This window comes from Astatotilapia calliptera, chromosome 14 (genome assembly GCF_964374335.1).
Source record: "Astatotilapia calliptera chromosome 14, fAstCal68.1, whole genome shotgun sequence".
Classification (NCBI taxonomy): domain Eukaryota; kingdom Metazoa; phylum Chordata; class Actinopteri; order Cichliformes; family Cichlidae; genus Astatotilapia; species Astatotilapia calliptera.
Window position 1 is genome coordinate 39,353,093 of NC_137435.1, and position 12,003 is coordinate 39,365,095.

General features: G+C 44.5%; 1 protein-coding gene across 1 annotated transcript in view; it reads left to right on the plus strand.

Annotated features, from left to right (window-relative positions):
* Nucleotides 1-6,921, plus strand: part of ulk2 (unc-51 like autophagy activating kinase 2) — a 33,690-nt gene extending 26,769 nt beyond the window's left edge. Inside the window, exons 16-27 of the mRNA XM_026193337.2 lie at nucleotides 949-1,094; nucleotides 1,181-1,261; nucleotides 1,774-2,036; nucleotides 2,113-2,291; nucleotides 2,584-2,693; nucleotides 2,830-2,967; nucleotides 3,060-3,301; nucleotides 3,407-3,585; nucleotides 3,712-3,830; nucleotides 3,918-4,075; nucleotides 4,163-4,298; nucleotides 4,467-6,921. Coding sequence (XP_026049122.1) covers nucleotides 949-1,094; nucleotides 1,181-1,261; nucleotides 1,774-2,036; nucleotides 2,113-2,291; nucleotides 2,584-2,693; nucleotides 2,830-2,967; nucleotides 3,060-3,301; nucleotides 3,407-3,585; nucleotides 3,712-3,830; nucleotides 3,918-4,075; nucleotides 4,163-4,298; nucleotides 4,467-4,531 — 1,816 coding nt within the window. The 3' untranslated portion in view covers nucleotides 4,532-6,921. The remainder of the gene's footprint in view (nucleotides 1-948; nucleotides 1,095-1,180; nucleotides 1,262-1,773; nucleotides 2,037-2,112; nucleotides 2,292-2,583; nucleotides 2,694-2,829; nucleotides 2,968-3,059; nucleotides 3,302-3,406; nucleotides 3,586-3,711; nucleotides 3,831-3,917; nucleotides 4,076-4,162; nucleotides 4,299-4,466) is intronic.
* The last annotated feature ends 5,082 nt before the right edge of the window (nucleotides 6,922-12,003 follow it).

Here is a 12,003-nt window from a genome sequence, read left to right on the forward strand (position 1 = left end):
TATTATGTTAGCTTCTCTGTAGAATTTCGTTCGTCTGGTGGTTTACTTACTTTGCCAGTGAAATTCCTCCCGTAATGCTGAACAAAGTGTCAGAGACAAATTCAAATCTTCAGCTCAGAGTCAGATGGTTAGTGTTATTGTTCTCACTGCAGGAGCAACATTAGTTACATTCCTCCTCATCTGTGGATTCATTTTCCTCTGTATTAGCAGCAGAACAGTGCACACAAATGCTAATATTAGGTGGGGAGTGCAGAGGAGGCAGCTGATGAAAGGTTGATGCTTTTTGAGTTTTCTTAGCACAATTTACGTGAACAACGTATGCAGGTGAATTTCAGGTGTTCGTTTATGTTTTAACCACAGGACAGTCAAACTGTAATGTTTCACTTTAACGTGCATGATTAACACGTGTGATAAAGAATCACCACAAAGATTCTTTTAATACAAGGATGAGAATCGTGTCAGTTGTTTTTCCAAAAAAACGACTGTGCAAATTTAAAAGATATTCATTTAATTTTAAAAAACATTCTGTGTTTTATGTTTTGCAGTTTACCAGTTGCATTGCATGGAATCACTATTTCTTTCAGCCCTGCAGACATTCGTCCTGCCTTCGTGGTTTCATAAGTGCAGCGAGGAACATACAGCTGTACCACCAAAACATATTACCCACATTTGACAGATATGATGATGTGGGGTATCTGTGTCATCACACGAAGCACCATGAATGTGTAACGAGCTGATGATGTGATATTCATGTTTAGACGACTGAGTAGACTACACAGTTTAGTATCGGACTGAAAACTGCCAACTTTCAGCTGTCGTGAGTCGTCTCAGCAGCCAAACAAATGTTTGCAAACTGCCACAAGATGAAATGAGCCAAAGGAAGACTGGCTTAGACTGTTACTTCATGTCTGTTTTGTATAATTAAAGATTCATGCTTGTGTTTTTCAGATCTGGCACAGTGAGGCGATCTAACACCAGTCCAATGGGTTTTCCCAAGGTGGGCTCGGGGTCTCCGAGCTCCGCAGACGTCCCTCAGACTGTGGGCCGCCGCCTCTCCACTGGAAGCTCCCGGCCCTACTCGCCCTCACCTCTCGGTAAGCTTACGTTTAATGACACCTCCCAGACATGAAGGGGACATCTCTCGAGTCTCCTGACAAATCTAAGCTCTTTCTGTGTGCAGTGGGCACCATCCCTGAGCAGCTGGGTCACTGCTGCTGTCACCTACAGAACCAGGAACCCCGCAGCCGCAGTTCTTCAGGAGGTACGTTCTCAGGCTCCCTGCTCGTTCTCAGGGCTATCTCACTCTGTATTGTCCTGTTCCCTTCAGTTTCAGGTGCTGTGGGTACAGTTGTAATGAAAAAGGAGATTCACAGTATACAACCCTTCCCAACAACGATGTGTTTGACATTTAAAAGAAGCAGAATTGACAACAACTGCTGTTCTGAGTTCTGATTCTCTTGCTAGTGACATGACTTAATTTTTGGAAAGTGCATGAGTCACCATGACTCCAGGCCATTTTCAGAGTCTCTGGCTCCGCACATGTCTTACGCCTTGTTCACTGTTTGTGTCAAGAGGGTTGCTGTCATGGTGACCAGGAAGGAGGCTTCACTGTCCTAAATGATGAATCAGATTTTAGTGCTTTGTCCCCTGTGTGAAGAGGCACACAAATGAGCAGCACACACTCTGTGGAAGGTTGTAGGGAAAATGGTAGACTTGATGCTAAGCCATGGATGATTACTAACTGGTATTGGTTCTAATCCACTGTGTCTTTAGGTTCCCCCATCCCATCCTCTCAGCTCCTGGGGGCTCGGCTTCAGAGCGCCCCCATTCTTACTGAGGTCTACCAGACCAGGCAGAAGCTCCACAAGCAGCTGTCTGACCCTGTGCAGCCTTCCTCCTCCTGCAGTCACTCCCCGCAGCTTGGCCGTCCCGCCAACCTTGGTTCTTCCCCCACCAAGCTGCTGGGCTCCTCCCCTCGCACGTCTGACTGGCTTCAAAAGTCCCCACTGCCCACAATCATTGGCTCCCCAACTAAAGTGAGTGCCCTTCAGTGAAGAAGTATGCTTTTAGCTGTTAAATTTAGGTTACTTCACCTTTTTGTCTCTTTTTCAGACCATTTCAGCACCATTTAAGATCCCCAAAACACAAGCCTCCTGTAACTTGATGGCGCTGGCAGACAGCCCCCAACCCACAAGGATGCTGGCTGACGCACACGATGTTTGCGGACACCACAGCAACCCCTTCCTCGCCGGGCGACCAGCTGCTCCTGAGGGCAGCCGGACATTTGGCAGGTATAGAAGCACCCAAATCTGCTTCCATTGGAGCTGTTAAATCTGATAAATGCACATATGGACAGTCCAGTGCAGTCACTTACAACATGGACTGTGAGATTCGTCATAAATAAATAAAAAACAGCTGATCAGTTGGTGTATTTATGCAGTGACAATCTTTCGCCTGGCTCAATTTCAGACTTCCCGGAAATCTGATTGATTTCCTTTTTACATGAAAGATGTTAAGAGTGTTTTAACTGTGAAAGGATGATGCTGTGCACCTCTGCTGACATCATCTGCACTTTCCTTACAGGTCTGTCAGTACAGGTCGTCTGTCTGACCATCCAATCAGAATCACTCTGGGTGGGCAGCCCTATCAGGGCAGCAGTGACAGCCTGAATACTGAGCGGCCCATGGACACAGGTATGAGCACTGAGCAGATACTCTGCATGTGTGAAATTAGCAACATTGTGTCCAGTTTAAGCCGTGAGAACATCGTTTACAAATAAACGGTTCACTGAACGACAGAAGTAACGAGCACATTTCCTCCTGCCCAAAGCCCCCGCAGGTCCGAGCACGCTCGCTCACGGTGGGTCAGCGAGTCCTCGTACGGTCCTTTTCACTGTGGGTTCACCACCCAAGAGCAGCACTCCTCCAACCTGCAGCCACCTGGGCACCCGATCACGCACCACTTCAGGTGAGGGAAACCCGCCACCTTCTTGCAGAGCTGAGCTTTAGGAGGAAAGCTTAAAATTTTTCTGCCATGCTCTCTCCTCTCTGTCCCCTCAGTGGGCTCCAACAGTTCAGCAGGCTCTCTGTGCTCAGTCAGTGGTCGGGTTTATGTCGGCTCTCCTCCGGGCATGGCCATAGGCTCATCTCCTCCAGGAGGTTACGGAGGTGGGCAGCTGGCCCCTGGGGCAGAGGGGGCACCCAGCAGCCTGCGGTACGTCCCGTATGGGACCTCTCCTCCCAGCCTAGAGGGGTTCATCACCTTTGAAGCCCCAGAACTTCCTGAGGAGACTCTGATGGAGGTGAGAAGTAGGGATTGGTGCCTTACAAGAAGTGGTTGATTCTTTTCACGCAGTGTCTCTTCTCCTCTTCAACATTTCATTGCAATCTTTCTTTCCGTGCCCTAGCGTGAGCACACAGACACCCTGATGCACCTGCGGATGATGCTTTCATTTACCGACTGCATCCTGGAGATGGCGGCGCTTCGAGCCGGGGGGACAGAGCTCGGCATCTCGGCTGCATCCCTCTACCCTCCCCAGGACAGCGTGGTTGTGGACCAGATCAGCCAGCTGAGCAAAGAGTGGGGGTAAGAAACTTAAGTCTGCTCTGATTTTTAAGTAATATAGTTTTTAATATCATGTAATCATAGGGCCCTTTGTTTGTAAACACTTCCCATTTGTCTTACGAGCTGTGGTTGTGCTGCCCCCTACAGGCAGGTGGAGCAGTTGGTGCTTTACATGAAGGCAGCTCAGCTCCTTGCTTCCTCGCTCCATCTGGCCAAAGCTCAGATTAAATCTGCCAAGCTCAACCCTTCCACTGCCGTCAAACAGGGTAAGGACGTTTCGGCTTCCTCGCTGCCTTTTTCCTTTGTATTTTATCTTTATTAGTTTAATAAAGGCTCTCCCTTTATCCTCTCAGTGGTCAAGAGTCTGAATGAGCGCTACAAAAGCTGCATCTCCCTGTGCAGGCAGCTGACCGACAAACTCAACCACTTCTTCTCTGATAAGCAGCGCTTTGTGGACGAAATCAACAGCGTCACCGCAGAGAAGCTCGTCTACAATCACGCAGTGGAGCTGGTGGGTCTCATGTGTATGCAGTGACAAACCTATTGTACAGATAGACTTGGTGCTGGTGAGGCTAATGCGATCGTGTGCGTGCTCCAGGTTCAGTCAGCAGCTCTCGATGAGATGTTCAAGCAGACGGAGGACATAGCCTATCGCTACAGCAAGGCCTCCATGCTCCTGGACGGCCTGTCCAAGATCCTCCAAGACCCCACAGACATCGAAAACGTGATGAAATGTAAGCACGAGCTCACCGTCTTAAGCAGTTGAACTTGGGGGGATGTTTTACTCAGACGCGTTCAGGATGGCGCTGTGATTCATGAGACATTGCAGCATTTTTTGTGCATTCCACGTTTATCTAATGACTTCTATTAACGAGTTCCTGTTTTGTATCTGTTCCCTGCAGACAAGGCCAGTGTGGACCGCAGGATCTCAGCTCTGTGCTACTGTACTGTCACACTGTACGAGTAGAAGAGCTGGTGAAATCATAGACAGAGGGACCACGTCCTAAGACTGTTGATTACCGTTCCCACAAAGCCCTCACTCCTTGTGTAGCAGTTCAAGCACCTTTCATCGGCTAGGTTCCATCTCTGTTTATCATGACTTCATTTTACCAGCTGCATCGCAGAGTGACCGCATAAATCTACAACCAAAGATGATGGCAGATCCGGAAACAAGACGCTGAACCTGGCTGTAGGTGAACTTGCCCTTTCAGGTGCACTTTTTTATGTCACGATGGTCGACCGCCATCAGACGGAAACATTGGGGATTCGTTTCTACCAGAACAAAGAGGACTCACGGGACCTCGACAGACTCGAGCTCCATAAGATGTGGCTCATCTTTTCAAATCCTGTCAGTGTCCGTTATTTACTCAGAAGTTCGTTTTGTTATTTATTGGTTCACATGCACATGGATTCTCCCTGAAAACCTCAAGTATTGGAGTTGAAGGAGCGTGTTGTTGTTCGTTGTAACAGATCTAACTCTGTGGACTTTAACATTAAACTGTTACAGACAGCTGGAGAGCTCTGTGTCTGGGGGGGAGGAACATCTAATTTGTGATTGCTTTGTTTTTATGTTTCTTGTATTTTTAGCTCATGCACTTTACCGTTGAGAGGAGGAGGAAGGTGGAAACGTGATCACTTCTGCTCCGAGCCTCAAAATCGACCTGCTGTGTGTGGGATGATCATCAAGCTGCTGTAAAGCCACAGCTTTAATCATGATCTATTTATCTGAGTGCAGCTCAGTCTGTGTAGTGTGACACAGATTGGAGCTTTCTCCGAGATTCCCTGGTGATGTCACTGGGAGTCATCCTGATTCTGGCATGGGAATTTCCTCTGCTTAGAGTGGCTTGGTGCGTAGGAATATTCGGTTCCTGCAGCTTCTACAAATGTCTTTGTTCAGTCTGTGATTGTTCCCAACCTTCTGGAAGTGTTACACTAAATCTTTGGATTTCAGGTACACTAACTGTATGTTGCATGTGACGCATTCAGGCTGATTTTCAAACTAATAGCTAAAATACAAAATGTCAGCGTTTGCATAGAAAGCTGAAACCTTTGGATCATGCCACTCACAGCATGAGGGATGGAGGCTAATGTGTGGTGGCGGCAGATATCCAAAAGAAACCCAGAACTTGAGTGGATCAGAGACTCTGTCACCACTGCCTCGCTGAGCAGCCAGTCGGGTGTCCACTTTACACCTCGATGGATTTAAACTGAATGGTCATATTTACTTGACAAGTTACCTTAATAACATGTTTCCTTAGACTAAAAACAAACTACAGCTTTTTATGCTTCGTCAGAATCTGTAGCTTTTTTTGAGTAAACACAAACTCCATGTTTGCAGACTTGTATATATTTTATTGTGGAGCATGTGATTATTCCCTTAGCCTCTTTTTGAGAGGAGGGTGAGTGTGTGGGAGAGGGCGTGGATATCAAACGCCCTGCCTGTCAGTCAAAGAGCACAAATCTTTATATGTAGATAGATGAATTTGTATTCAAGTCTGCCAAGGGTTTGATAAGGAAACCCTCCTTGGGCACAACAGGAGTGTGCCAAAGACTACAATAAAACTTCTGGCAGCTCCAAATCTTTCCAGAGAACTCTTTTTACCAGGACTGTTCATTGTTGAGGTCATGTTTGTTCAGCGCTCCCGAGTGAGCGTAATGTCTTCAGATTTCATTCTCCTAATTTTGTGAGACTTGATTTGTCACAATCCACATCGTCCCGCCCCCCCGTCAAGTCCTCACGGGGTATGTACTGTATGTACGAGCATATATAAACACACGTGCACTTGCCAGGTGTGCTTTAAGGCCAGTAGTATCCAGTCAGCATGGAAAGGAGGTGCCTTCTTGTGAAAGCAGACACAGGCCTACTCCTCTGTACAGGTGTGAATACATTCTTTGTATAACGGCGGTCTCTGGACTGTTCCTCCGATGTACTGTTCTCGTTTTCTTTTCTAGACACGTCTGGGTTTCGGTTTTCCCTCATCCCTGTCATGGGCGCTCTGAGCCACATAAAGCCTTTTCTGCATAAAGGGTGAAGAGGGATAAATAAGGCGAGCCACCTGAAACTTTGTACCATTCTGAACTACGAGTAAAACTGAGATATTTTAGGTAAAGCATGGGTACCACGTCTGCATTTTACCCTGTACAACCTCTAGGATGTGGAATGTATGTATCCTGTCGTTCTGCGCCTCTCCAGCTTGATCTCAATGCATTTTGGAAGCCCCCACCATCAGACCCTGATGATGAACACCAGTTTTTCCACGTTTAACATTATACTCGTCTGTCACTGGGGGGGTCTCTCTTTGTTCTTTATGGAACTGAAATGCAGTTTTTGTTATTAAAAAGAGAGGGAAAAGTGAACCTGTGTCACTGCGCTGTCTTTAATCTTAGTTCTGATTTTAAATGTACAATTTTATTTCTGTCATTTCTGTTTTTAACAAGAAAAATCAGTTTCCTAAATCGCAAAGACTGCAACGTAACAATCTCTCAGATTAATCCTTAAAAATATAACGGCTCGAACTAACAAATGACAAATTACTTGGACTACTGTGCAACTGAATTTACAAATGTGACTTTTCGATCCTAAATTCAGTCATTTAATTTACATCGTTTTAAATGATTAATTAACATTTGCTGTCCTTGGAACTGGAAATTTACTTGTGAAGCTACTATGATGCATAAATAAATTTCTCCTTAGAATCTCTCTTCAAATCTGATTTTTACAAATCAAAAACTAATTTGGACCCAAATTCAAGTTTTAAAAGCTTTTTCCTGCCTGTAACTTGAACTTCTGTCACTACATCATCTTCAGGAGTTGTTCAAAACTTTTGATTTCCAAAGACTTTCTTGCTATTTTTTAAAAAGTGGTTTTGAACAATAGTTCTCCAGGTGTTCTGACTTCCTTTGGAAGTTTTTCCTGGGACACTGGCTGGTTTTTCACCATTTTTAGAGGAATGTTAAAGCCCTGACCCATGACCCAAGACACCTGACTCAAGGGAGAAACTGGTGCAGTCGACACATAACAGACAACTCTGATAACAGAATAGAATTCAACTTTATTGTCATTGCACATGTCACAAGTACAAGGCAACGAAATGCAGTTTGCATCCATCAAATGCTTTAGCCATGATATAGATATATTACAAAATATATATTAGCAATAATATAGGGTTATATAGATATATTACAGAAATGGGTGTGTTATAGGTGCCAAGTCTGCACCAATGAGCTATTAGATGAAATCCTGCCATATTTTGACACTGTGTGCAGTGTCCTTAAAACATTTGACAAAATTGGACAAGTGGAGGACAAGAGAGGAACCGACACATCCACTATAAACAGAGCAGGCAATCAATACCTGAAAGTCATGCCATTAAGAAATAGGGTGGAAAAAATCCTGCAAAGACCTGACACAGAGATGCAGCCGGCCCTTCAGTTGAGCCCTCTAGTGTTCACTGAAGCATAATCAGACATGGTCTGAGGTACAGGGTGATTGTGAAGGAGCCATTCTTAAGAAAGGGAACTGGTTAATGAGAATCAGTGGCAGTAGGTCTCATGAATCTAAGTATGACATTTTTGGTTCAATTTGTCATCAGTATGTATCAGGGGTGGGCAATTCCAGGCCACGAGGGCCGGTGTCCTGCAGGTTTTAGATCTCACCCTGGGTCAACACACCTGAATCACATGATTAGTTCATTACCAGGCATCTGGAGAACTTCAAGACATGTTGAGGAGGTCATTTAAATCAGCTGTGTTGAATCAAAGACACGAGCCCTTGAAGCCTGGAGTTGGACACCCCTGCTCTAGCCCTCTGTAGTACCTACGGCCATTTATCATCCACAGCGTTTTTTAATATTAGGCCATTTTCACTGTGTTGAATAGAATATAGCCAAACCTTCCAACCCTTTTTTTTTTTCATTTTTCTTTAGAATTGCCGTCTCCGTTTATTCGATTAGCTTAAGGTGGCTAAGCTAAAAACCGCCATCCACATGAGGTCCTAGAGCCATAAATCGCCCCATTGAAACCCTTTATAAACGCTATTTTTCACTGCACAATTATTACCGTTAATATCTGTGTGATGGCTTAGGTTTCGTTTTCATTCTGGACTCAAGGCCTTAGAATTGTAATTTTTTTATTTGGCCACCGGGTGGCTCCCTTGCTTCACATTTGACGCTTGCTCGAAATCAGCGAGCCGCCGTAAAACACTACCCGGAAATCAGGATTCGATCGCGGCTTGGAAAACAGGATTCCCCCGCCGATCGTCTGGAGCGATGTCTCAGTCCCAGGGTCACTCAAGCGGGAATTTTTTTTTTGACTCAACCGGAAATGACGTATTTGTTGTCACGTGGTATCGACGTGTGTGCTGGTGAAAGGCGTCCGACGAAACATGACCGGAGCAATTGTCTGCACGTTACCCGGGAGGAGGCATGGATCCCGGGTTAGACAACGACGAGGGACCGCCTGGAGGACATAATTCGCTTCGGAAAAGAAAATTGTAAGTTGATCGAAATTAATTTTGGTGCTGATCTTTAGTCCATCTAAAGGCCTAATTATAATAACAATTGAATATTACCTCAAATGTTTTTTTTGGAAAATATTCAAGTTTTATGTTTTTTGGGGCAAAAAAGCAGTGCGCTCATGTGACGAAACCGGGATATAAAGGGTTAAAATCCGCGAAATGTAATTAAAACTTGACATGAATATTTCAAGGAGAAGTAGGTCTAAAAGATTGGCTAATTTAAAGTGGAATAAAATATTAATATATAAATTTTTTATAGCACTTTTTTGGGCGTGGTCGATTGGGACCGATAGTGTGTGCATTTTATGAAATGCGCTCCTGCAAAAAAAATAAAAGGCGATCGAAATGACTGTTGGTATCAATCTTTGGTCCACCCAAAGGCCTAATTAAAAGTACAATAAAATATAACTTTCAAATGTATTTTATGGAAAATATTTCATTTTTTCATTTTTTTCGCCAAAAACGGCCGTGCGCTCATGTGACAAAACCGGGATATAAAGGGTTAAAATCCGCGAAATGTAATTAAAACTTGACATGAATATTTCAAGGAGAAGTAGGTCTGAAAGACTGGCTAATTTAAAGTGGAATAAAATATTAATGTATAATCTTTTTATAGCCCTTTTTATGGCGTGGTCGATTTTTGGCTCTAGGACCTCATAAGGGGTACGTTTTTTAGGTGCTACCAAGGGCTAGACAACACCGCTCATCCTCCTCTGAACCAACCTATGACTGTGTAACATAGAGGGCTGTCAGTTCACATTAAGTCTAGGCCGGGGGTGTCGAACTCCAGGCCTTGAGGGCCGGTGTCCTGCAGGCTTTAGATCTCACCCTGGGTCAACACACCTGAATCAAATGATTAGTTCATTCCCAGGCCTCTGGAGAACTTCAGGACATGCTGAGGAGGTCGTTTAGCCATTTAAATCAGCTGTGTTGGATTAAGGACACATCTAAAACCTGCAGGACACCGGCCCCTGAGGCCTGGAGTTCGACACATGTGGTCTAGGCAGTAACGATAGTTTAAGCCAGCAAATTTAGAAATCCACATGAGTACCTGAAAATCCTATAAAAACTCACTAATCCCACGACTCACTCATTTGCACAGCTAAATGTCGCCCTCTGGGACAAATACTCCTGTGAAATTTTTCCACAACCCGAAAAACAAACAGAATAAAACATTCCTATGGAAAAAACACCCTGCCTCTTGGTTTAACCTGATCAGGTTAGATATGAAATGACCATACCAACCATAAAGGTCAGGAAAAGCTGGGCGGCCCCCTTCCCAATCACCTGACTTCCATAGAGGCTTAGAACAAAGAAACAATGGTAAGTGTGACAAAAGGCGCAAAAAAACTTGGAAAAGTGAAACAATGTAACCTTCACAATAGCAAATGAACACATGGACAGAATATGCTTTGGTGTAAAGAGTTAATATTTATGAACAAGTTGTGAAAATATTAAGACAATCCCTTCTCTGTGGAGTGGGACAGGAAGGCCTCAGAAGGCCCAGTCCTTCTGTGGCAGTGACATCCACGAGCAGTTCTCTGAATAGTTGTTAGGCAATGTTCATTGTAAGGCTGCATTTAGGACCTCAGTCTCATTAAACTGGAAGATTGTGCTGCTACAGTGGCGTCAAATGACAGGAATGAGAAGTGTGGGATCCTCCAAAGTAGACCTCAGACATGTTTCAGGAGCAGCTGGTGCTCCTTATGTTCTCGTTTCTTTCCGCACTACTGCCATCTACTTATTCAAGATCTTTTGTGTTCTATTTTTTAAGCAAAACTTTCACTTAAATGGTTTAATTAGTTGTTTTGTTCTTTGAAAAATAAAATAAAACATTACAAAACAAATTTCACACTTTTGTCATAGGCGCTTTTCATAGAACACCGTGTTTTCTACACTTTCTACTTTATTTATGTCTCCCTGTCGACAGGGTCTGCCAGTCTTTCTGATAAGAAATTCAATACCTGTAGATCAACCTTTCCAAATCTGACCGACAAGCCTGTGAAATAGTGATGTGCGAATCATGAACGAACCGTTCAGTACTCGAGAACCACTTTACTGACTTGTGAATCATGATTCACAAGTCCAACTGACTCATTCACTGACTCGTCCCTTTTGCTGTTAGCAAACTAATTTCATTAATAGAAATATATCTAGCTTATAATTAAAATTGTGGGGGAAAACAGCCAGTTTCTTAACAGAAACGTTTCTGCTCTGAACTGGAAGAAAAACCCCCGAGTAGAAGCTCACATCAAGACAATAGTTTCTCAGCTCACAGTAGCATCGCTCTGCTAACATGCTAACAACACATTTGAGTTACTCACTAGTGATGTGACGTTCTGTATCGAGGCTTCGGAGCGTGTGTCGAGTAATGGAGGGGGCGTTTCCGCGAAGCGCGTATCGAGGCTTGCTTCATTTATGGGAGGAGCTGAAAATGATGACGTCCGAAGCCTCGCTGCCCGGCTGTACCACGTGACTGGTTCATGAAGCGGTTCGAACTTTGCCGCAAATAATCATTTTCCATACTGCCAGCATAAATATACACAGTATACTGCCATCACTACAATATACATGTTTTACACACTCCTTTTGTTGTTGACATTTACAGGCTGTGTGCAAAATGCCACACTCTTCAAATTCATGCCAGCTATTATTTTTACGTCCAGTAGGTGTTCTGCTAGAGCAAATGAAGCTTCATGAAGCTTCGCGTTGGGGTGAACCAATTGGATGAAAAGCTCCAGTGCTTCATGGGGCTTCATCTGCCCATCACTATTACTCACCCCTTCCTTTCCTGAGCTGAATCATAGCATGAACGAATCACTCAGGACTCACTCACCCCCTCCCTCCTGGCTCACAGCTTCTTCTTCTTCTTCTTGTTTGGCAACCAATGTTAAGGCGCATTACCGCCCCCTGGCTCACAGCTC